The sequence below is a fragment of the Ornithorhynchus anatinus genome, chromosome 2 (genome assembly GCF_004115215.2).
Source record: "Ornithorhynchus anatinus isolate Pmale09 chromosome 2, mOrnAna1.pri.v4, whole genome shotgun sequence".
Taxonomy (NCBI): Eukaryota; Metazoa; Chordata; class Mammalia; order Monotremata; family Ornithorhynchidae; genus Ornithorhynchus; species Ornithorhynchus anatinus.
The window spans coordinates 140,499,659-140,522,107 of NC_041729.1; the positions used below are offsets into that span (position 1 = coordinate 140,499,659).

The following is a 22,449-nucleotide window of genomic DNA, read 5'->3' on the forward strand; positions in this document are numbered from 1 at the left end:
CCCCGCTCCAGTCTATTCTTCCTTCCACTGCCTGGATCATCTTCCTGCAAAAACGCTTTGGGCATGTCCCTCCCCTCCTTAAAAAACCTCCAGCGGTTGCCTATCAAACTCCGCACGAAACAAAAACTTCTCACTCTAGGCTTCGAGGCTCTCCATCCCCTTGCCTCCTCCTACTTCTCCTCCCTTCTCTCTTTCTACCGCCCACCCCGCACGCTCTGCTCTTCAGCCGCTCACCTCCTCACCGTTCCCCGTTCACGCCTGTCCCGCCGTCGACTTCTGGTCCACGTCCTCCCGCTGTCCTGGAATGCCCTCCCTCCTCAGCTCCGCCAAACTGACTCTCTTCCCTTCTTCAAGGCCCTACTGAGAGCTCACCTCCTCCAAGAGGCCTTCCCAGACTGAGCTTCCCCTTTCCCTCTGCTCCCTCTCTGCTCTCCCTCCGCCCTCTTATCCCTCCTCCTTCCCCCCTTCACCTCCCCTCAGCTAAGCCCCCTTTCCCTCTGCTCCTCCCCCTCTCCCTTCCCCTCCTCTCCGCACTGTACTCATTTGTATATATTTTTACTACCCTATTTATTTAGTTAATGAGGTGTACGTCCCCTTAATTCTATTTATCGTGGTTATGTTGTCTTGTTTTTGTCCGTCTGTCTCCCCCGATTAGGCTGTGAGCCCGACATTAGTCAGGGATTGTCTCTGTTGCCGAATTGTACTTTCCAAGCGCCTAGTACACAGAACTCTGCACATAGTAAGCGCTCAATAAATACTGTTGAATGAATGATGGAGAAGCAGATCCAGAATATTCTATAAACATCTTCATCCACTAGGTGTCAATTCATTCATTCATTCAATTGTACTTATTGAGCGCTTACTTTGTGCCGAGCACTGTACTCAGCGCTTGGAAAGTACAATTCGGCAACAGATTGAGACAATCCCTACCCACCCCAAAACAAGCTCACAGTCTAGAAGGGGGGAGACAGACAAAACAAAACAAGTAAACAAGCATCAATAGCATAATAAAGAATAAATAAAGCACAATAAAGCAGCCCCAAATTTTTTTAATGGTATTTGTTAACTAATCATTCAATCAATCAATCAAGGTTATTTATTGAGCACTTACTTTGTGCAGAGCACTTAATAAGCGCTTGGGAGAGTAAAATAGAACAAAATTAGCAGACATGATCTCTGCCCATAACGGATTTACAGGGAATCTCCAATCCCTCGACCCTATCACCCCCACCTCTTTGCAAACCGTGACCCAGATCCCCGCCAAAGAAGGAGAGCAGTGATTCACTAAGGAGACAACGTGTCACCCATTAACATCTAAGTACTTAATAGCGGTCGCCTATTCACTCCAGACAAAGGCTTTAATGACTCAGTAATTGCAGCTCAGAATCCACAAGTTGTGGATTCCCTCCAGATGGGAGCTGCTGAATTGTCCTCTACTAGAGGAATTTGCCACAGCCCATCAGGTCTACAGATCGGCTGCTGCAGCTCAGGAATTTCTTTCTTTTACGTCCTTCAGTTCCCTCCCTCTGGTCTCCTCTCCCCTGTCCCTTGGGCCGAGTAGCCCTCTTCATCCCCCTCCCTACAGGTGAGCCCTCCTCAGTGTACCCTTATAATAATGATGATATCTGTGAAGCGCTTACTATGTGCAAAGCACTGTTCTAAGCGCTGTGGGGGATTCAAGGTGAACAGGTTGTCCCACATGGGGCTCACAGTCTTAATCCCCATTTTACAGATGAGGGAACTGGGGCACAGAGAAGTTAAGTGACTTGCCCAAAGTCGTACAGCTGACAAACGGCGGAGTGAGGATTAGAACCCACGACCTCTGACTCCCAAGCCCGGGATATTTCCACTGAGCCACTCTGCCTCTCCAACTTATCCCTTATCCAACTCCTTCTCACCCCTTCCCCATCCCTGTTATCCTATCCCAGAGCCATTCACTATCACCCTCCCTCCACACTGGCCCCTACAAGTTCAACCCCTTTCAACCCCTTCCTACCCCTCACACCAGCACCACTCCATGAACCCTCCCCACAGCCTCGATCAAGTGTGGCCTGTCGAACCCCGGCTCCATCATGGGGAAGCTTACCTTCATTAATGACCTGTTCCTGACCCAGTTATTCCTCTTCCTCACCATCATTGAAATCTGGCTCTCCCCCGACAGTCCGTTCTCCCCTGCTGTTCTCTCCAGAGAGGGCCTGGAGAGACCCCGAGACTGACTGGGAAAAGAGGAGGTGTTGGCTTCCTTCTTATGCCCCAGTGCTGCTTTTGCACCATTCCACCTCCCTCAACCCTTTCTTTCCCTGCCTTCGAAGGCCGTATCATCTGCCTCCACCACCCATCCAGATTCTAGTAACGGACATCAATTGCCCCCCAGGTTCCATCTCCAACTTCTTTTTCTTTCCCATAATCCTTCTCTCCCCCATCCCTAGACTGATCCTTAGGGAGTTCAATATCCACATAAGTGTTCCCTCTGACCCTTCCACGGCCTGCTTCTATTCTATACTCACTCCCTTGGTGAACTCATTCGCACCCACGGCTTCAACTATCATCTCTATGCAGATGACACCAAAATCTACATCTCCTCCCCGGTTCTCTCCCACTCCCTCCAGGATCATATCTCCTTCTGCCTCCAGGACGTCTCCACCTGGATGTCTGCCCGCCAGCTAAAACTCAACATGTCTAAGACTGAACTCTTTATTTTTCCTCCTCCTCCACCCCATACCCTGTCCTCTCCCTGACTTCCCTGTCACTATGGATGGCACTACCATCCTTCCCATCTCACAGGCCCACAACCTTGGGATTCTTCCTTGACTTTGCTCTCTCATTTACCCCAGACATCCAATCCGTCACCAACACCTGCCGGTCTCACCTTTACAATATTGCCAAGATCCGCCCTTTCCTCTCCAGCCAAATGGCTATTGTGCTGGTAGAAGTTCTCTTAATATCCCAACTGGATTATTGTGTCAGCCTTCTCTCTGATCTCCCTTCCTCCTGTCTCTCCCCACTCCAGTCTATTCTTCATTCCGCTGCCTGGATCATCTTCCTACAGAAATGCTTTGGGCATGTCACTCCACTCATCAAAAACCTCCAGTGGTTGCCTATCAACCTTTGCACGAAACAAAAACTCCTCACTCTTGGCTTCAAAGCTCTCCACCACCTTGCCCCTTCCTAATTCACCTCCCTTCTCTCTGTCTGCTGCCCACCCCATACACTCTGCTCCTCTGCCGCTCACCTCCTCATCATCCCCCATTGGCACCTGTCCTGCCGTCGACCCCTGACCCACGTCTTACCGCTGTCCCGGAATGTCCTCCCTCCTCACATTTGCCAAACTAACTCTCTTTCCCTCTTCAAAGCCCTACTGAGAGTGGCCTGCCCAGATTGAGCCCCTCTTTCCCTCTGCTCCCCTTCCCCTCCCCTTCCTCTATCCCCCCTCCCACCTTCTGCTCTTCCCCCTTCCCCTCCCCTCAGCACTGTGCTCATTTGTATATATTATTTATTACCCTATTTATTTTGTTAATAAGGTGCATATCTCCTTGATTCTATTTATCTTGATGATGTTGTCTTTTGTTTTGTTCTGTTTTGCTCTGCCGTCTGTCTCCCCCGCTTAGACTATGAGCCCATCACTGGGCAGGGATTGTCTGTCTCTGCTGTGGAATTGTACATTCCAAGCGCTTAGTACAGTGCTCTGCACATAGAGCTCAATAAATACTATTGAATGAATGAATGAATACTCCTCAACCCCACTGACCTCCAGCTCCACCCCACCTCACCCACTCACCAATATGGACAAAAACTCAATTTCATCATCTCTAGACACTGCACATCTCTAACGACACCAAATCTGAAATCCCTCTTTCTGACCACAAGCTCGCTCATTCATTCATTCATTCATTCATTCATTCATTCATTCATTCATTCATTCATATTTATTGAGCACTTACTGTGTGCAGAGGACTGTACTAAGCACTTGGATTGTACAATTCAGCCACAAATCCCTGCCCAACAACAGGCTCACAGTCTAAAAGGGGGAGACAGACAGCAAAACAAAACAAGTAGTCAGGCATCAATACCATCAAAAATAGATAGAATCATAGATATATACACATCATTAATAAGAGTAATAAATATATATACAAATATACACAAGTGCTGTGTATGGGGGGGAGGTAGAGCAGAGGGAGGGAGTAGGGGGAATGGGGAGGGCAGGAGGGGCAGAGGGAAAGGGAGGGTTCAGTCTCGGAAGGCCTCCTGGAGGAGGTGAGCTCTCACTAGGGCTTTGAAGATGGGAAGAGAGTTACTTTGGTGGATGTGAAGAGGCAGGGCATTGCAGGTTAGTGGTAGGTCGAGGTCCAGGGGTTGAAGGCGGGACAGTTGAGAACGAGGCACAGTGAGGAGGTTAGCAGTGGCAGAGGAGTGGAGTGTACAGGGTGGGCTATAGAAGGAGAGAAGGGAGGTGAGGTAGGAGGGGGTAACGTGATGGAGAACTTTGAAGCCAAGAGTGAGGAGATGTTTTTTTCATGTGAAGGTTGACAGGCAAGCAAAGGTTGATACCTCACCTGCCTTCTCTCCCACACACCTCCTCTCTGTCAATCTGTACTATTCCCTGCCAGAGACCTCCGATCTTTTGACCCCATCCAATTTTCTCAATTTATCATGACCCATTTAGCTTCCATACCCAAACTACTTTCCCTTGATGACCAAACTGATGTTCTGAACACCACCCTCTCTATTGAATTCGACTCCCTTGCTCCCCTATCCCTTCGCCATTCTCACACCACTAACCCACAGCCTTGGTTCACCTCCACAGTCTGCCTCCTTCGCTCTTGTTCACTAGCCACAGAGCACTGCTGGAAGAAATCTAAATATCGGGCCAACTTCGTCCACTTCAAGTTTATCTTTAACTCTGCCCTCTCCTCTGCCCAGCAAAATTATTTCTCCATCCTTTTTGATACCCATTTCCATCACCCTCACCAGTTATTCCAGATGTTTAACTCCCTCCTCAAACCCCCTGACTCCCTGCCTCCCCATCCCTTGCCCCTAATGACCTGGCCACCTACTTTACTGAGAAAATTGACAAGAACAGGCCTGATCTGCCTAAAATCTCCCCTGCCCCTCCCCAATCCTTCCCTCACTCCTGACCCTTCTTAAAGTCTCCCATCTTTCCCAGCAGTATCTCTAGAGGAGATGTGCTGCCTTTTCTTCTCATCTAAACTCTGTCCGTTCCTTGACTTTCCCCTCACTGTAGATAGCACCACCATACTTTCTGACTCACAGGCTCTTAATTTTGGTGTTATCTTTAACTCCTCTCGCTCATTTAACCCACATATGCAATCCATCACTAAATCCTGTTGGTTCAACCTTCACAGCATTGCTCAAGTCTGTCCTTTCCTTTCCATCCATAATGCTACCACATTATTCCAAGCACTTGTTATCCCACTTTGATTTTTTAAATCACTCTCCTTGCTGACCTCCCTGCCTCTCGTCTCTCCCCACTCCAGTCCATATTTCATTCTAATGCCCAAATCATTTTTCTACGAGAAGGTTTAGGCCATGTTGAACTGAACTGAACTGAACCTTGAGGGATCCCCACATTTAGGGGGGTGGGTGGCAGAGGAGGAGGATCTCTCCAGAGAGACTGGAGAAAAACCAGAAGAGGGCAGTGAAGACAAGGTTGGATAATGTTTCCCGGAAAAGGCAGTGGTACAGTGTCGCAGGCAGCTGAGAGGTGGATGGAGTGAAGGTGAAAGAGGGAGGGCACGGGAGCACAGTGCTTATGTACATAAACTTATACTCTATAATTTTACTCTATTTTATTTTAATGCCTGTTTTCCCCTATAGACTAAGTTCTTTGCGGATGAGGATAGAGTCTACCAACTATGTTAGATTATACTACCCCAAGAGCTCAGTGAAGTGGTCTGCCCACACTAAGCTCTCAATAAACACCACTGGTTGATTGAGGGGCAATGACTTACATGCACTGTTCCAATGCTTTGCCTCTGAGGGCAGACATTCTCATGGGCTGAGTCTATTTTTTAACCACCTACTCCTGATCGGTGGGAGGCGATTTTGGACACGAGGAATCTGTCACTCCATCAGACAGCACAAGATTCACAGAGGGCATGATCACCCTGACCCTAGTCCCCCTCCCCCATCTCTCTGGAGAGCTGCAAGCCCCTCCGGGTGGGTCTGGGACCATTGGGCAGGGTCTCGTGAGGCGTGGGCAGGGAGCTGCAGGAGGTGGGAGTGGGGCCTCTGAGGGAGGGGCTCTAGGTTAGGTGGTAGAGGGGGAACCAGTGACCTTGACCTTTGACTCTGCTCTCCATCCCCAACCTCTGCCCCACAGGAGAAGGCAATGGAGATGATAGACCGGGAGAAAGCCTACATCCCTAAACTGCAAATCAGCTTCAAGGGGCCTTGCCCATCTACAGGTGCATGCGTGCGCCTGCCGGCTCCGGGCAGGACCAGCCTGTTCCCTCTGGGGAGAGGGTAGAGGGAGGAGAAGACGGGGATGGTGAAGACTGGGGCCAGAGTCACAGCCTCCCCCCACTCCTCAGCCCCCCTTCCCCCCATCCAAATTGCTCCAGGACCTTTTCCCCAAGTTTGCTGAACTGGAGGAGTGCGTGGCAACCAACCGTGAGCAGTGGATCAAGTTGTTGCACAAGTTCACGCTGCATGGGCTGCCCAGCAACAGCTCTCTGGACTTCCTGGATGAAGAGTAATAATTATAATAATACTGTTGGTATTTGTTAAGTGCTTACCATGTGCAGAGCACTGTTCTAAGTGCTGGGGTAGATACATGGTAATCAGGTGGTCCCACGTGAGGCTCACAGTCAATCCCCATTTTACAGATGAGGTAACTGAGGCCCAGAGAAGTGAAGTGACTTGCCCACAGTCACACAGCTGACAAGTGGCAGAGCCGGGAGTTGAACTCATGACCTCTGACTCCGAAGCCCAGGCTCTTTCCACTGAGCCACGACCTCCAGGATGGGGGCGGCCAGCTCAATGGCTGCTGCAGCCTGTACATGGCATGACAGCCCCCCGCCCCCTGGGGACCCTTCACGGGGTTGTGCCCCCAGGCCCGTTCCCTCTGGGATCTGCAGGAAAGGGGCCCCCGCTCCACGTTCCCATTCCCTTCTCCCCCTGCCCACTCAGCTCCAGGGAACAGCACGGGAAGGGAGTGGGGGGTGGGTCCCGGAACTCATGGATATCGGGAAGCTATTCCAGATGTTTCCCAGTTGTGCCCTCGCATGCCCCCACGCCCCTCCCAGGTTTTATGATTGATCGGATGTTCATTCATTCTTTCAATAGTATTTATTGAGCACTTACTATGTGCAGAGCACTGTACTAAGTGCTTGGAATGTACAATTCGGCAAGAGATAGAGACAATCCCTGCCCATTGACGGGCTTTCAGTCTAATCGAGGGAGACGGACAAAAAACAAGATAACTTAATCACGATAAATAGAATCAAGGGGATGTACACCTCATTAACAAAATTAATAGGGTACTAAAAATATATACAAATGAGCACAGTGCTGAGGGGAAGGGAAAGGAGGTAGGGAGGAGCCGAGGGAAAGGGGGGAAAGGGGGCTTAGCTGAGGGGAGGTGAAGGGGGAGCAGAGAGGTAGCAGAGGGAGCAGAAGGAGCATATTTGAATGGGGAATGGGGAAGAGGGGGGAAGGGAACCGAGAACAGGTGAAGGAGGCAAAGCAGGTCCCTCAAGGAGTGCCCAGGGAAGGTCTTTGAAGTCTATATCCCGGGGTGCTCAGGGCACCCAAAAATATGGCACCTCGTCCCCCCAGAAGAACTTAGAAGTCTACATCCTGGGGCTCCCAGTACTCCCCTAAATACAGCACACACTGCCATATTCGAGTGGTCTTTGCACGGAACCGTTTTTGATCTTGAATCAGCAGAGCCTCTCCCTGCTGTGTCCGAGGTCCTGGGGGCTGGTCTCTTTGTACAGGAGTATAAATCTATTTCTTTCTAATGGACCCCAAAGGGCTTGAGCTGCGTGGGGAAGGGGAAGGGGCTGCTCATGCCGAGCAGTCCACTCATGGGAAGGGAAATTCCCCCCAGCCTCCACCACCCTTTTCCTAGCTATGCATTGGGGGGGCGAGGGGGAGGAGGGGAGTGGGCAGCATGAACTTCATCTTTCTGGGTCTCTTTAGGGTTGGAGGAGGGGTCACCCAAAACAGCCCCTATACTGGCAGGGCTGAAGGGCGAGGGTTCACGCAGGCCAGACTCTGAGCCCAGTCAGGGAGCATCTCCCTCCACGGGGCCCGGGACCTGGGACCCTCCCCCTCTCTCGGGTGGGACCTTGGCCTCCAACACCTTGGGAGGAAAAATTTGTGATCCCATCCCTGGCGACCGTCTGCCCCACTACAGCTCCCTCTGTTTCCCATCCAGGCCTTCCAAGTTTCCACCCATTCATCACTCCAGCAGCAACGCCCAACCTCAGCCCCGACCTCTGACCCCACACAGGCGCCACTCGGGACTGGACTCCATCCCACAGAATCAGCCCTCTCCCACCCACAGCCTGGGGCCACATCCTGAGCCTGTCTGGAACCTCTATCCCTCCCCGCCTCTCTTCATAAAACTGAAAGGAGGCCCCTGGCTGCAGTTCACAGACTTTCACCCTTCATCCCAGGGACTGCGGTGCCATCCAGGCAGGGACTCCTGAAAGCAGGTTGGTTATTTTTTTTTTGTGGGGGAGAGCTTTCTGTCCGGGGGAGGTGGGTGTCTTTCCTGGACATGGGCAGAGCCAGGACCAGACCCCGATTCTAAGATTTCCCAGTGGGTCGGGGCTTTGAAGAGAGTTAGGGCTGTGCCCAGCAGGAGAGAGGGGAAGGGACCATATCTTCAGAGTGTTCTCCCAGCTCCCACCCTGCGGGGGCGGGGGGCGGGGGTTCCTCTTGTCCTTTGGGAAGGGGGTGTGTGGGGAGGGGCCATGGGGAACAGAGAAGCAGCATGGTTTAGTGGAAAGAGCACGGGCTTGGGAGTCAGAGGTCACGGATTCTAATCCAGACTCTGCCACTTATCAACTGTGTGACTTTGGGCAAGTCACTTAACTTCTCTGTGCCTCAGTTACCTCATCTGTAAAATGAGGATTAAGACTGTGAGCCCCATGTGGGACAACCTGATCACCTTGTATCTACCCCAGTGCTTACAAATACCAGAATTATTATTAACAGGATTCAGTCCCAGTCTTGGGCATGGGAGCTCAGGGGGGGAGAATCCGACTAGGAGCTTCTAGGGCTGGAGACAGTTCCCATCTTATGAAGACAGGGGACTCTTCCCTTCTTCCTCTCACCCTCCACCCCTGCAAGAACCAACAACATTCCCATTGTCTTGTCAGGTTTCCTTGCAGCTCACCCCAAACCTGGGAGATGGAGCTGCCTCACGTGGCCATGAATGCCGCCCTTTGGGTCCAGATCCTGTGGCAAACCTCTCAGGTACCCACCATCCCCCATCTTTTTACACCTACAGTTGCTACCAGAGTAGCATGTTTTCTTTTTTCTTTTAAAAATATTTGTTAAGCACATATTATGTGCCAGGTTTTGTAATAAGTGCTTGGGAAGGTACAGGCTAATCAGATAGGACACAGTCCATGTCCCACATGGGGCTCATAGTCTTAATCCCCACTTTACAGATGAGGTTACTTAGGCACAGAGAAGTGAAATGACTTAACCACAGTCACACCAATTCATGAGATGCGCACATCTCTGGTGCTCCTGGGGTGGAGGCAAATGGGGCTGGGAATTGGTGGTCACTTTGGGTGAAGGTGAAAGTCAGGAATAAGGTGACAATTTGGTGAGCGGGTGGGCTTCATCAGAGACTTTCCGTTGGTAGTAGCCCAGACCTGTGCTGTAAAAGAAAGAGAGAGGGATGGAGAAACAGGAAAAGGGGCTGAAATCCTGGAGCTTTTGGTAAAGTTAACTCATCATTATTATTATTATTATCATCATTGTTAAGGGCTCAAGTTGTGTCAAGCACTCTATCTACTGTCAAGTGCTGGGGTAGATATGAGTTAATTAGAGGCCGCATGACCTAGTGGATAGAGCAGGGGCCTAGGAGTCAGAAGGTCATGAGTTATTATCCTGGCTCCACTTCTTGTCTGCTGGGTGATCTTTGGCAAGTCATTTTACTTCTCTGGGCCTTAATTCCCTCATCTGGAAAATGGGAATTAAGACTGGGCGCCCTATGTGGGACAAGGACTCTGTCCAACCTGATTATCTTGTATCTACCTCAGCATTTAGAACAGTGCCTGGCATATAGTAAGTGCTTAACAAATACCATAATAATAATAATAATCACTATTATTATTAGGTTGGACACAGAAATTGTTCCACATAGGGCTCATAGTCTAAGTAGGAGGGAGAACAGGCATCGAATCTCTATTTTGTAGATGTGGAAACTGAGGCCCAGAAAAGTGAATTGACCTGCCCAAGGTCACACAGCAGGCAATTGGCAGAGCTAGGATTAAAACCCTGGTCCTCTCACTCCCAGGTCTGTGCTCTCTCCATTAGGCCATGCTGCTCCCCAAACAGATCCCCCACAAAATCCTTACACCCAGAATGACCTTTCCAAAGCTGTGGTTCTCTCTAGTCTCCTGGACCTCGAATCCACAGGCACCTAGTATCCAGGGCACTGCCTCAGGAGATGTGGGACACCAGCCCCATCACACTACTCAACACCTTCAGCCATTCTCCAAAGATGACAGGGATCCAGGAAAGGTGATGGGAAGCAAAGGAGTCCAGAGAGGGCCAGGGTGGGGCCAACAGCATGACTCCAACTGTATCCTCCAATCTCTACTTGAACTATTTTCTCCTCTTACACAAACTTCCTTACTGTCTCTCGCTTGTCTCCAACACATTGTGCCACTTACCTCCCAGCTCCCCTCTCCTCTGAAATTCCATTCCTGCTCAAATCCGCTAAACTATGTCCCTCCCAAATTTTAGGGCTTCCTGAAAAGTCACTTCCTCCAAGAAGGCCTTCCATATGGAGCCGCCACCCTCTCAGCACCTCAGCCACCTCAACACTCATGGGTAGAAAAGAGTATTAATTTGTTATTCATCGACTGATTGATTCACTTTACATGTCTTTTCAATCTAGTCCCAGGTTTTTGGTCTTATTTTTATTAGATCAACCCAGATTCTGATTCCTTCTGCCTCCTGTCTGCCATAAAATTCTTCCCCCACCCCACCCCAGGCCCCTGAATGACCCTGACCTGGGCCATCCTTACCCAGCCCATCCACCAGGTCCCTTACCCAACTCCAATTCTGACCCGGGGGGAGGTAAGGTCTAAACTTGGTGCCCCACAGGCTCCTGTCCCTCTGCCAGTGCCAGCTCCATAATCCTCACTGTCTAGGTGGAAAGCAGGATGAAGGAGATCACCATGGGGTACGATGCTTTCGATGACCAGTATAAAGGATGTGAAAACAAAATGGATTCAATAGCACCCCAACTCCTGGAAGACGAAATGAGAATCAACCCAGTCCTCAATTTCACCTGGCCCAAAGCACTGACCAAGTGGCAGAAAGAGATCAAGAAGAAAGTGTCTCCCTTTCTGCCCTCAGTCTTCAGGGAGGAGTACGGCATAGCGGTCCTGATATACACCGATAACAACTTTTATAAAGACTTCAACCAGGCTGTGCGGACAAATGGGACATCTCTGGAGTACTACAAGAATAATTTTCGGTATAAAGCTGTCCACTACTACCTGACCAGGGCTCTGCAGCTCCTGCCTAAGGTCAAATGCCCCACGCAACTTCATCGGGGCTCTAAGATCAAATTCACTTACAACGGGACTGGCCTCATGCGCTTCGGGCAGTTCGGCTCCACATCCCAGAATCCTTCCATAAGTAGGAATTATGGTACGAACAGCCTCTACACCATCCATTCCTGCTTTGGGGTGGATATCCAAAATTTCTCTTATTATGATGAACAGGAGGTGCTGATTCCTGTGAATGAAGTCTTCAGCATCACTCGAGGGAAAGAGAACAGCCATTTCATCCTCAACTCAAAGAAGACTTTAGCCTGTTTCAACTGTGCCTATGAAGGATGTGAGTTAAGGGTGTGATACCCTGGAGATTAGTTCTTGAGGGGAATTCCCTGGGATGAGGGCAGGTGGGTCCTCTCTGGTGTCCTCTCTCTAATTCTAAACCATCCACAAAACAATTTCTAGTGGAGGTCTTTCCTGATCAGTCCTCTCATTGCAAACCAAATATACTTACATATTTTTACATGTTTGCTTATGTTTCTTGTTATTACTAGGCTCTGTGGTGTTCCTCCTCTTTCCATTGTTTGAATACAAATTTGCATGTGTATATATCTTTAATTCTATTTATTTATATTGATGCCTATTGACTTATTTTGATGTCTGTCTCCCCCCTTCTAGACTGTTAGCCCGGTGTGGGCAGGAATAGTCTCTCTTTATTGCTGAATTGTAGTTTCCAAGCTCTTAGTACAGCGCTCTGCACACAGTAAGTGCTCAATAAATACGATTGAATGAATGAATGAACCAACTCCTGAGAGTAGGGACTTTGTGACACTTTCTCTTCTCCCACCCAATGAAGCATGAACCACTGTGGCTTAGTGGAAAGATCAGATTTACTATTAATATTATTATTACTCCTACTCCTACTAATAATTATATTTATTGAGTTCTTACTGTGTGCAGAGCACTGTACTAAGTGCTTGGAAGAGTACAATATAACATCAAACACATTCCTTCCCCACAATGAGCTCCCAGTCTAGAGGGGGAGACAGATATTAATATAAATGAATAAATAAATAATAGATGAATAAATAAATAAATTACAGATATACACAGATATATACATTTGCCGTGGGTAAGGGAGAGAGGATGAATGAAGGAGCAAGTATGAGTGGTGCAGAAGGGAGTGGAAGAAAAGGAGAGGAGGGCTCAGTCAGGGAAGGCTTCCTGGAGGAGATGTGCCTTCAGTAAGGCTTTGAAGTGGGGGAGAGCGATTATCTTTCTGAGACGAAGAAGAAGGACATTCCCAGCCAGAAGTAGGAAGTAGACAAGAGGTCGGTGATGAGATAGACAAGACTGAGGTATAGTGAGAAGGTTAGCACCAGAGGAATGAAGTGTACGGGCTGGGTTGTAGTGGGAGAATAACGAAGTGAGGTAATAATAATAATGTTGGTATTTGTTAAGAGCTTACTATGTGCCGAGCACTGTTCTAAGCGCTGGGGTAGACACAAGGGAATCAGGTTGTCCCACGTGGGGCTCACAGTCTTAATCCCCATTTTACAGATGAGGTAACTGAGGCTCCGAGAAGTTAAGTGACTTGCCCAAAGTCAGACAGCTGATAAAGTGGCCGAGCTGGGATTCAAACCCATGACCTCTGACTCCAAAGCCCGTGCTCTTTCCACTGAGGAGAGGACAAAGTTGGCTAAGTGCTATAAAGCCAATGGTGAGGAATTTTTGCACGGTGGAGAGGTGGATGGGCAACCACTGGAATTTCTTCAGGAGTGGGGAAACACGGTCTGAACGTTTTTTGAAGGAAAATGACTCAGACTGCAGAATGGAGTGTGGACTGGAATGGAGAGACAGTAGGCAGGGAGATCAGCAAGCAAGCTAATACAATAATCAAGGCAAGATAAGATAAGTGCTTGCATTAATATGGTAGCAGTTTGGATGGACCGGAAAGGGTGGGTTTTGTTGATGTTGTAAAGTTAGAACTGACAGGATTTAGTAATCTCTTGACTATGTGGGTGGAAGGAGAGAGAGAAGTCAAAGATATTACCAAGGTTGCAGGCTTATGAGACAGGAAGGATGGTGGTGCTATCAACAGTCAGGGGAAAGTGAGAAAGATTTGAGGTCCTTGTTACTTTGGGCCCACTCTCAGCTCCACAGCACCTATGTCCATAACTATAATTTATTTATTTATGTTAATGTCTATCTCTCCTGCTAGACTGCAAGTCACTGTGGACAGGGAATGTAACTATTGACTCTGTTTTATTGTACTCTCAAAGCTTGGCACTCAGTAAGCACTCAGTAAATAACATTGATTAATTGATGGATTGATCACAGGCCTGGGAATCAGAGAACCTGGGTTCTGATGCCAGCTCCACCATTATGAGACCCTGGGCAAGTCATTTAAGTTTTCTGTGCTTCAGTTTTCTCATCTGTAAAATCGGGATTGAATGTCTGTTCCTCTTCCTACTTAGACTGAGAGCCTCTTGAAGGTCAGACACTGTGTCCAACCAGATTATCCTTTATCTGTCCTAGTCAATCAATCTATCATATTTATTGAGTGCTTAAGTTTTGCAGTGCATTGTACTAAGCATTCAGTAGAGTATAATAAACTGAGTTAATAGACAAGCTCCTTGCCAACATTGCTGCTTTAAGAAGCATCATGGCCACTGGAAGTCAGAAAAAACTGGGTTCTAGTCCTGGCTCTGTCTCGTCTGCTGTGACATGTCACTTCACTTCTCAGTGCCTAAATTACCTCATCTGCCAAGTGGGGATTAATAATAATAATAATAATAATGTTGGTATTTGTTAAGCGCTTACTATGTGCCGAGCACTGTTCTAAGCGCTGGGGTAGACACAGGGGAATCAGGTTGTCCCACTTGGGGCTCACAATCTTAATCCCCATTTTACAGATGAGGTAACTGAGGCACCGAGAAGTTAAGTGAGTTGCCCAAATTCACACAGCTGACAAGTGGCTGAGCCGGGATTCGAACCCATGACCGCTGACTCCAAAGCCCGTGCTCTTTCCACTGAGCCACAACTATGAGCCCCATGTGGGACATAGAGTTCTCAACCTGATTAGCTTGTATCTACCCCAGTGCTTAGTACAGTGCCTGGCACATAGTAAGCACAAAACAATATCATTAAAAAAAATGAGCTTACAGTTTGGAGGGTGAGACTGATATTAATAAATTACAAATATGTACATAAGTGCAGTGGGGATGAGGAAGGGGTGAATGAAGAGTGCGTAACCAAGTGCAAAGACACAGAAAGGAGTGGGAGAAGAGGAAATGAAAAGTTAGTCAGGGAAAACTTCTTTGAGGAGATGTGCTTTGAATATTGTTTTGAAGGTAGGGAGAGTTGGATATGAAAAGGCCAGAGGTGTTCCAGGCCAGAGGCAGGACGTGGACAAGAGGTCAACAGCAAGATAGACGAGATTGAGATACAGTAAGTAGGTTGGCTTTAGAAGAGTGAATTGTGCAGACTGGGTTGTAGTAGCAAGTCAAGGAGGTAAAGTAGGAGGGGGCTAGGCGATTAAGTGCTTTAAAGCCAGTGTGAGAAGTTTGATGCAGATGTGGATGGGCAACCCATTGGAAGTTCTTGAGAAGTGGCACTGAGTACAGTGCTTGGCACAAAGTAAAGCGCTTATCACATTCTACCTTAATAATATTTAATATTATTGTTATTACAGGGCATCACATTAAACAGATGCTCAGTAGACACTCATGACTGACATATAATGTTGGTATTTGTTAAGCGCTTACTATATGCCGAGCACTGTTCTAAGTGCTGGGGTAATGTTAATGTTGGTATTTATTAAGCGCTTACTATGTGCCGAGCACTGTTCTAAGCACTGGGGTAGACACAGGGGAATCAGGTTGTCCCATGTGGGGCTCACAGTCTTAATCCCCATTTTACAGATGAGGTAACTGAAGCACCGAGAAGTTAAGTGACTTGCCCAAAGTCACACAGCTGACAAGTGGCCGAGCCGGGATTTGAACCCATGACCTCTGACTCCAAAGCCCGTGCTCTTTCCACTGAGCCACACTGCTTCAAGGGACTTGTGCCATGGGGAAGGGGACCAAGGGCCCTGAACTAGGTGGAGACCAGGGCTATGTTCAACAGGAATTCTTACCCTACTCCCACCCCTTGTATCTGGGGGACATTTGTAGGGACTGCTGGAGTGCTGCTGGAGTGGAGTGTGGAGGGCCACGAGAGGGAGGAGGAGCCAGAGCAAGCAGGTAGGGACTGACCTTCTATTCTCTTTGTGTTTCAGATGAGAAAGATGCCAGTTGCAGTTCAGGTGAGGGGCCATCTCTTCTCCCATCCCCACCCCTCCTTCCCAAGGTCCCTGACTCCCAGCCCCATGCTCTAACCATTACGCCAAGGGTCCTGGACTGGAGGGAGACCAGGGCTGTGTCGATCGGGAAGACAGGAGTGGGGACAGATGGGGTGCTGCTCTAGTGTCCTGGGGTTGGGAGTGCCAAGGCAGGGAAGCTACCCAGAGCAGGCAGAAAAGAACTGACCTCCTATTCTCTTTGTGATTCAGTTCAAAAAATTGCTGCTTACAGTTCAAGTGAGGGACCATCTCATCTCCCAACCCCACCCCTGGCTGCAGCCCCCCGGGTCCTGTTTATAATAATGTTGGTATTTGTTAAGCGCTTACTATGTGCAGAGCACTGTTCTAAGCGCTGGGGTAGATACAGGGTAATCAGATTGTCCTACGTGAGGCTCACAGTCTTAATCCCCATTTTATAGATGGGGTAACAGGCACAGAGAAGCTAAGTGACTTGCCCACAGTCACACAGCTGAGACGTGGCAGAGCTGGGATTCAAACCCATGACCTCTGACTCCCAAACCTGTGCTCTTTCCACTGAGCCATGCTGGTTATCTTACTGGCTGAGAAGGACAGTCACCTCTCTTCTCTGCCTGTCCCACCCACCTCCCGTCCTGGGAAGTGGGTTTGGGCAGGGGTCCAGTGGTCATGGTCACTGTCTGTCCCTAGGTTTGTGAGGCTTCAGGATTCTGCCTGGGCTGTTGGGGAATTGCTCTGCCCTGGGCCATGGGGCAATGGTCCAGGGCGGGGCAGGGTTCTGGAGGAAGGACTCCCTCCCAAGGTCCCTTATTTCCTGGTTTGGAGACAAGAGTGGGAGGGGGTGGAGGAGACCCCTTTTTCTGGTCTGCTTCCCCTGTGGCGTCAGTTGTAACCTCTTCCCCCATTTCTCCTCCCAGCACCCAGCATGGTGGACTCCAGCCCTCTGACCCTGCTGCTGCTTCTCTCAGGGCTCCTCGTCCTGCTCTCCAACTTCGGGCTGGACCCTCCGACCTCCCGCGTGTGACACCCCCAGGCCGCTCAACTCAGGCACACTGACCCCTAACACTGTCACCTACTATATGGCCCTCCTGCAGCCCACCTGCTCCCTCTCTGCTCCTGCTGTCTCCCTCCCTGACAGCACCTCCCCCTACCTCCCCAGCCAGCCCCTCACCCCTCTGCACCTCTAACTCCTCTTTTGGTTGCCCCAGTCCAGCACTTTGCAGTCTTGTCTCTATTCAGTCTGTCCTCAATCATCCACTTCCAAGAGTGGTTTATTTATTCATTCGTTCAATCGTGTTTATTTAGCACTTACTTTATGCAAAGCACCTGCTTATCTGCTATAAATTCATAAACCTCCACCAGTTATGAAATATATTCTTAGATTGATAAAAGAGGTGATTTTCCAAGTTTCCCCTAAGGACAGAGATTGTGTCTAATTCCCCCACCCCCACTTTCATTCTCTCCCAGCACTTAATGGAGTGCTTTGCACACAGTACCTACTACTACACAGTTAATACCATTACTTGGTCCGGTGTCTTTGACTATCTTTCTGAGTTTGCTTTCTGTAAATGAGAGTGAGATTCTCTCTAGTCTCAGGAGAGAGGTGACAGGTTAAGGAGGTAGTGGGGCAGGGTGGCAGGGAGGCAGGGGCAGACAGATGGATAGGGAAGTCCCAGACAATCTCAGGATGTGGCTCCAGGCTGGGGTCAGGGGTCAGGGAGGGGCAGTGTCTATGGAACTGAGGCCCAGGGCAGGGCAGGTGCAGGGTCAGAGGTCGGGGCTGAGGTTGGACATTGCTGTTGGAGTGATGAGAGGGTGGAACCATGGAGGGCCTGGCTGGGGAGCAGAGGGGGCGATATTGGGGCAGATGGTCACCGGGGACCAGATCTCAAATTTTTCCTCCCAGGGTTTTGGAGGCTGAGGTCACACCTGAGAGATGGGAAAGGGTCCTGGGTCCCTGTCCCCCCAGAGGGAGATGTTCCTGACTGGGCCAGAGTCTGGCCTGGATGGACTATCCCCCACTGGGCCCTGCCATGATAGGGGCCTTTCTGGCTGGCCCTCCTCCAACCCTAAATAGACCCAAAATGATGAAGTTCGTGCCATCCCCTTCCACCCCCTGCCAAGTGTATAGCTGGGAAAGGGGTGGTTTGCTTCTCTAATATTTATCTTCTCACTGTACCTCGAGCTCGTCTATCTCACCACCTACCCCTCGGCCACATCCTGCCTCTGGCCTGGAACACACTCCCTCCCCAAATCCGACAATTACTGCCCCCCCCAGCCCCTCCCTTCAAACCCTTATTGAAGGACCATCTCCTCCAGGAGGCCTTCCCTGACTAAGCCTCCTTCCCCACCCCCCACCCCCCGCCTTCCTCTTCTCCCACTCCTTTCTGCCTCACCTTGACTTGCTCCCTTTGTTCATCCCCCCGGCCCCAAGCCCCACTACACTTAAGTACATGTCTGTAATTTATTTATTTATATTGTCTGTCTCCTCATCTCTAAGCTGTAAGTTCCTGGTGGGCAGGGACTGTGTCTGTTTATTGTTGTAATGTACTCTCCCAAGTGCTTAGTACAGTGGTCTGCACACCTTAAGCGCTCAATAAATACAATGGAGTGAATGAGTTGACTGTTCAGTGTGAGCAGCCCCTTCCTTGCTCCACCTTTCCCCCCACCCACTATGCAGACTCGGAGACATGGACTCAGGAAACACGAAGGGAAGGGTGGGCGGCCAGCTCCTGTTCCCCGGCCATCCAGGGAATGCGGGGGTCAGGGGTCCAAGGGCCTGGGAGAGTGGGGGTCTGGAAGGGTAGAGGGGTTGGGGGTGGGGGGATTGGGGCCAGCGCGGCCCGCACTTTCTGCCTGACAAGAATTATCCTACTTCCTCCCCCAGTCTTGGCTGCAGGGTGGACAAGGAGGCACAGATGCTGCTGCCGCTGCTGGCCCAAGCTGGGACAGCCTGGGGGCTGGCGTGGAAAGGGGACTGGGGATGGGCAGGGGGGGCTGGCCCAAGTCCCCCTCTGCACTTTCATCCTTCTTGGAGATTGGGGTGTGTGGGCTCCACCTGGAGGGGTTAGGGGCTCGGGCCCCGGGATGGTCTCAGGAAGTCCCGTGGAATTCCAATAAACCCTGACCCCCTCTTTTTCTCCTCTTTTTCTCCTTTCTTCTCTTTTTCCCCCTAAATGTGGCCCCAATTCCTGCCCCTCCATCTTCTGCTCCCTCCCCAACTCCTTTGGGGGTGGGGGATGGTTGTGGGAAGAAATCCAGAGACCTGTTGCTGGGCAGCCCGTGCTACGTGAATTTGTGCAACACCTTGGTCCCTGTTCGCGGTTGGTGGCCACGCGCTCGTCCAGTTTGACAGACTTGGGAACAGGTCCTGGTGCAATATGGGTCTTGCCCTGAAGGGTGAGGGAGGCTGTCCCTCTGGCCCCAGTCTTCCCCATCCCTGTCTTCTCCTACCTCTGCCCCTCCCCAGTGGAAACAGGCCAGTCCTGCCTGGAGCTGGGGGGACACGTGCACCTGTAGATGGGCATGGCAATGTGCTCCATGAAGCTGATCTGCAGGTCGGGGATGTAGGCTTTCTTCTGGTCCATCATCTCCATCGCCTTCTCCTGCGGGGCAGTGGTCAGGGATGGAGGGCAGAGTCAGAGGTCAGGGTCAGCGTCCCCCCTCCACTACCTAACCTAGAGCTCCTCCCTCAGAGCCCCCACCCCCACTTCCTGCAGCTCCCTGTAGAGTAGGGAGGGGTGGGTGACAGACATCAATATAAATATATAAATAGATTCCAGACATGTATATAATGGCTGTGGGGCTAGGAGGGGGGATGAATAAAGGGAGCAAGTCAAGGTGATGCAGAAGTGTGTGGGAGGAGTCAAAGGGGGCGGTGCTTAGTTAAGGAAGGCCTCTTGAAGGAGATGTGCCTTTAGTAAGACAGTGAAGGAGAGGAGAGTAATTGTCTGTGGGATTTGAGGAGGAAGGGCATTCCAGAACAGGGGCAGGATGTGGGCAAGGAGTTGGTGGTAAGATAGATGACTTTGAAGTACAGTGACATTGGCATCAGAAGAGCAAAGTGTGCAGGCTGGGTTGTAGTAGAAGAGTAGTGAGTCAGGTAGGAGGGGGCAAGGTGATTGAGTGCTTTAAAGCCAGTGATGAGGAGCTTTTGTTTGATACAGAGGTGGATGGACAATCACTAGAGTTTCTTGAGGTGTGGGGAAACATGTCCTAAATGTTTTTGTAGAAAAATAATCAGGCAGCAGAGTGAAGAATGGACTGGAGTGGGGGAGGCTGGACGTCAGCAAGGAGGCTGAAATGTCCATCTGGGTTTCTCTCTGCCCAGAACTCGCAAGCACCAGAAAGCATTGGCAGGGTTTAGAGTTGGCAGGAGGGGGTAAGAGAAGCCCACAAGACAGAGGAGACAGGCTGGGGGAAGGGACTGTAGTGTGCGGTTGCGGTGTTGGAACTCCAGCAGTAGCCCAATGTCTTCCTAAGGTTCATGGGCCTACTGGAGGCAGGGTATGGTTCCATAGGGCAGACAAGGGCAAGACTGCCCAGCAGTTGACCAACCCCCGTCCCTCTTCCTGGTGTCCTCCTAATGCCTCCCGTGAAGCCAGGGCCTTGGCTGCACCGGAACATTAAGGATGGTCAGAGATCATCATTCTTGGGTCATGGTTTTGTATCTTGAAGATCTCAAGGGTCTAAGATCCTGGGTTTGGCTGCCCTGGGGGATGGGGAGTAGCAGGGACTCCAGAGGGAGGGGCTAATGAGTTTGGGGAGGGCAAGGGAGAGGTTGGGGGTTACTCAGGGTTGAGAAAAATCTGGGAGGGCCTTGGACCCACAGTCCCGTCATCACCCCTCCCGCACCCCTTGCCCATGAGGGGAGTGGCAGATAGGCTCTGTGTCCCTTCCCCTTCCTATAGTCTCCTCAATTTCTCCTCCATGTTTACTGTCTGCCTCTGTGTCTGCCTTTCTCGGCTTAGGTCTCTGTTTCTATGTCTCCACTTCCTCTTTCATTGAATGCATGGCTGAGTTTGTGTGTGTGTGTGTCTGCTTGTGTGCTTGTGCTTATGTGCTTGTTTCAGAATGTGGCTGGGGGTCTGCGTGCAAACCAGGGTATATGAGTGTGTACTTTTAGGACTATTTTGGTGAGTCAGAGTTACGAGTGAGTATGTATTGAGAATGGGTCATTGAATGCATGTGTGAGTTTAGGTGTGTGTGGGTCTGCTTGTCTGCTAGTGTTTGTGTGCTCTTTCAGAGTGTGGCTGGGGTTCTGGGTGCAAATCAGAGTGTATGAATGTGTGCACCTTTAGGCTTGTGTTTGGATGTGTGTCAAAGTTATGAGTGAGCGTGTATTGAGAATGGATTATTGAATGAGTAAGTTTGTGTGTGTGTGTCTGTGGTGTTCGGGTAGTGTTAGGGGATCTGTTGGGCAGCTAGAACAACTATAAGGAAAAATAAAGGTGTCAAAATGCATGATTCCATGCTCACAGCCCTGGCTGAGAGAGTGTATGTATAGGTGGGTTCAAGGGATGTGTGTGCCCACAAGATGTGTGACTGGACACAAGTGCAGGGGGCATAAGCTGACATGAGGTGTGCCTGTGTGTGTTTGTGTGTGCGCTTGTATGTGCACACATGACTATGCCTTAGCTCCAAACCCAGTTGATCTCTGACCCAGCTCCTCCAGCCCCATGTCCAATGTCTGGATCACAGAAGCACTAGCCACCCAGCTGCCAAGGTCCCCAGACAGAGCCTAGGCTATGTCCCCGCCCACAACCATGCCCACGCCTTGGGAGGAGCGGCCAGGACCCCTCCCCACTGGAGAGCAGCGCTGAGCCCAGGGGGTAAGGGGGTCACTTGGAGCTATGTCCTGCCTCCAAGCAGCCCTGACCTATTGGCTCAGACAGCCTCGGGGTGGGGAGGGGGGAAACTGATTGCTGTGATGGGCAGGGCCAGAGTCTTGGGGAGCAGTGGGCTCCCTGTCTCTCTGGGTCTCAGTCTCCTTGCTGTTCTCTGCAGGAAATTAGAAAATGCTCCATCCCACTTCTGCTACCTGTTCTACTGCAATCTTCCAGGGAGAGACAAGTTCAATTGTTCAGTGGCCTATTGTGGGGTTCTGGCCTAATCTGGTTTGGGGATGGGAGATGTAGGGGTCAAGGGACAGGAGGACAAGTTACTGGGTGGATGGTCCCTCTGCCCCTTCCCTGCTCAGAGTAAAGTTGGACCGGCTGGAATGGTCTTATATCTGTGGGGGTGGGGTGGGGGGCCAGGGGCAGGGTAGTGGGGACGAGAGGTCTGGAGGAAGGAGGGAATCTGGGAGAGGGGGTAGAAAGGAGGGGTAAGGAAGGAGATCTGGAAAGGAAGGAGGATTTGGGTGGGGGAGAACTTAGAGGTCCTCTTTGGCCTGGAGGAGGTGTTGGCACTGAA

The 22,449-nt window shown here is 50.4% G+C and overlaps 1 protein-coding gene across 1 annotated transcript; it reads left to right on the forward strand.

Moving 5' to 3' along the window:
- Positions 1–6,352: 6,352 nt before the first annotated feature.
- On the forward strand, positions 6,353–17,059 carry LOC100086182 (T-cell ecto-ADP-ribosyltransferase 1-like). The gene is made up of 6 exons (XM_029047167.1): positions 6,353–6,436; positions 6,585–6,715; positions 9,354–9,450; positions 11,367–12,060; positions 15,997–16,023; positions 16,953–17,059. The coding sequence occupies exons 1-6, from the start codon at positions 6,353–6,355 to the stop codon at positions 17,057–17,059; spliced, it is 1,140 nt and encodes a 379-aa protein (XP_028903000.1).
- Positions 17,060–22,449: the final 5,390 nt, after the last annotated feature.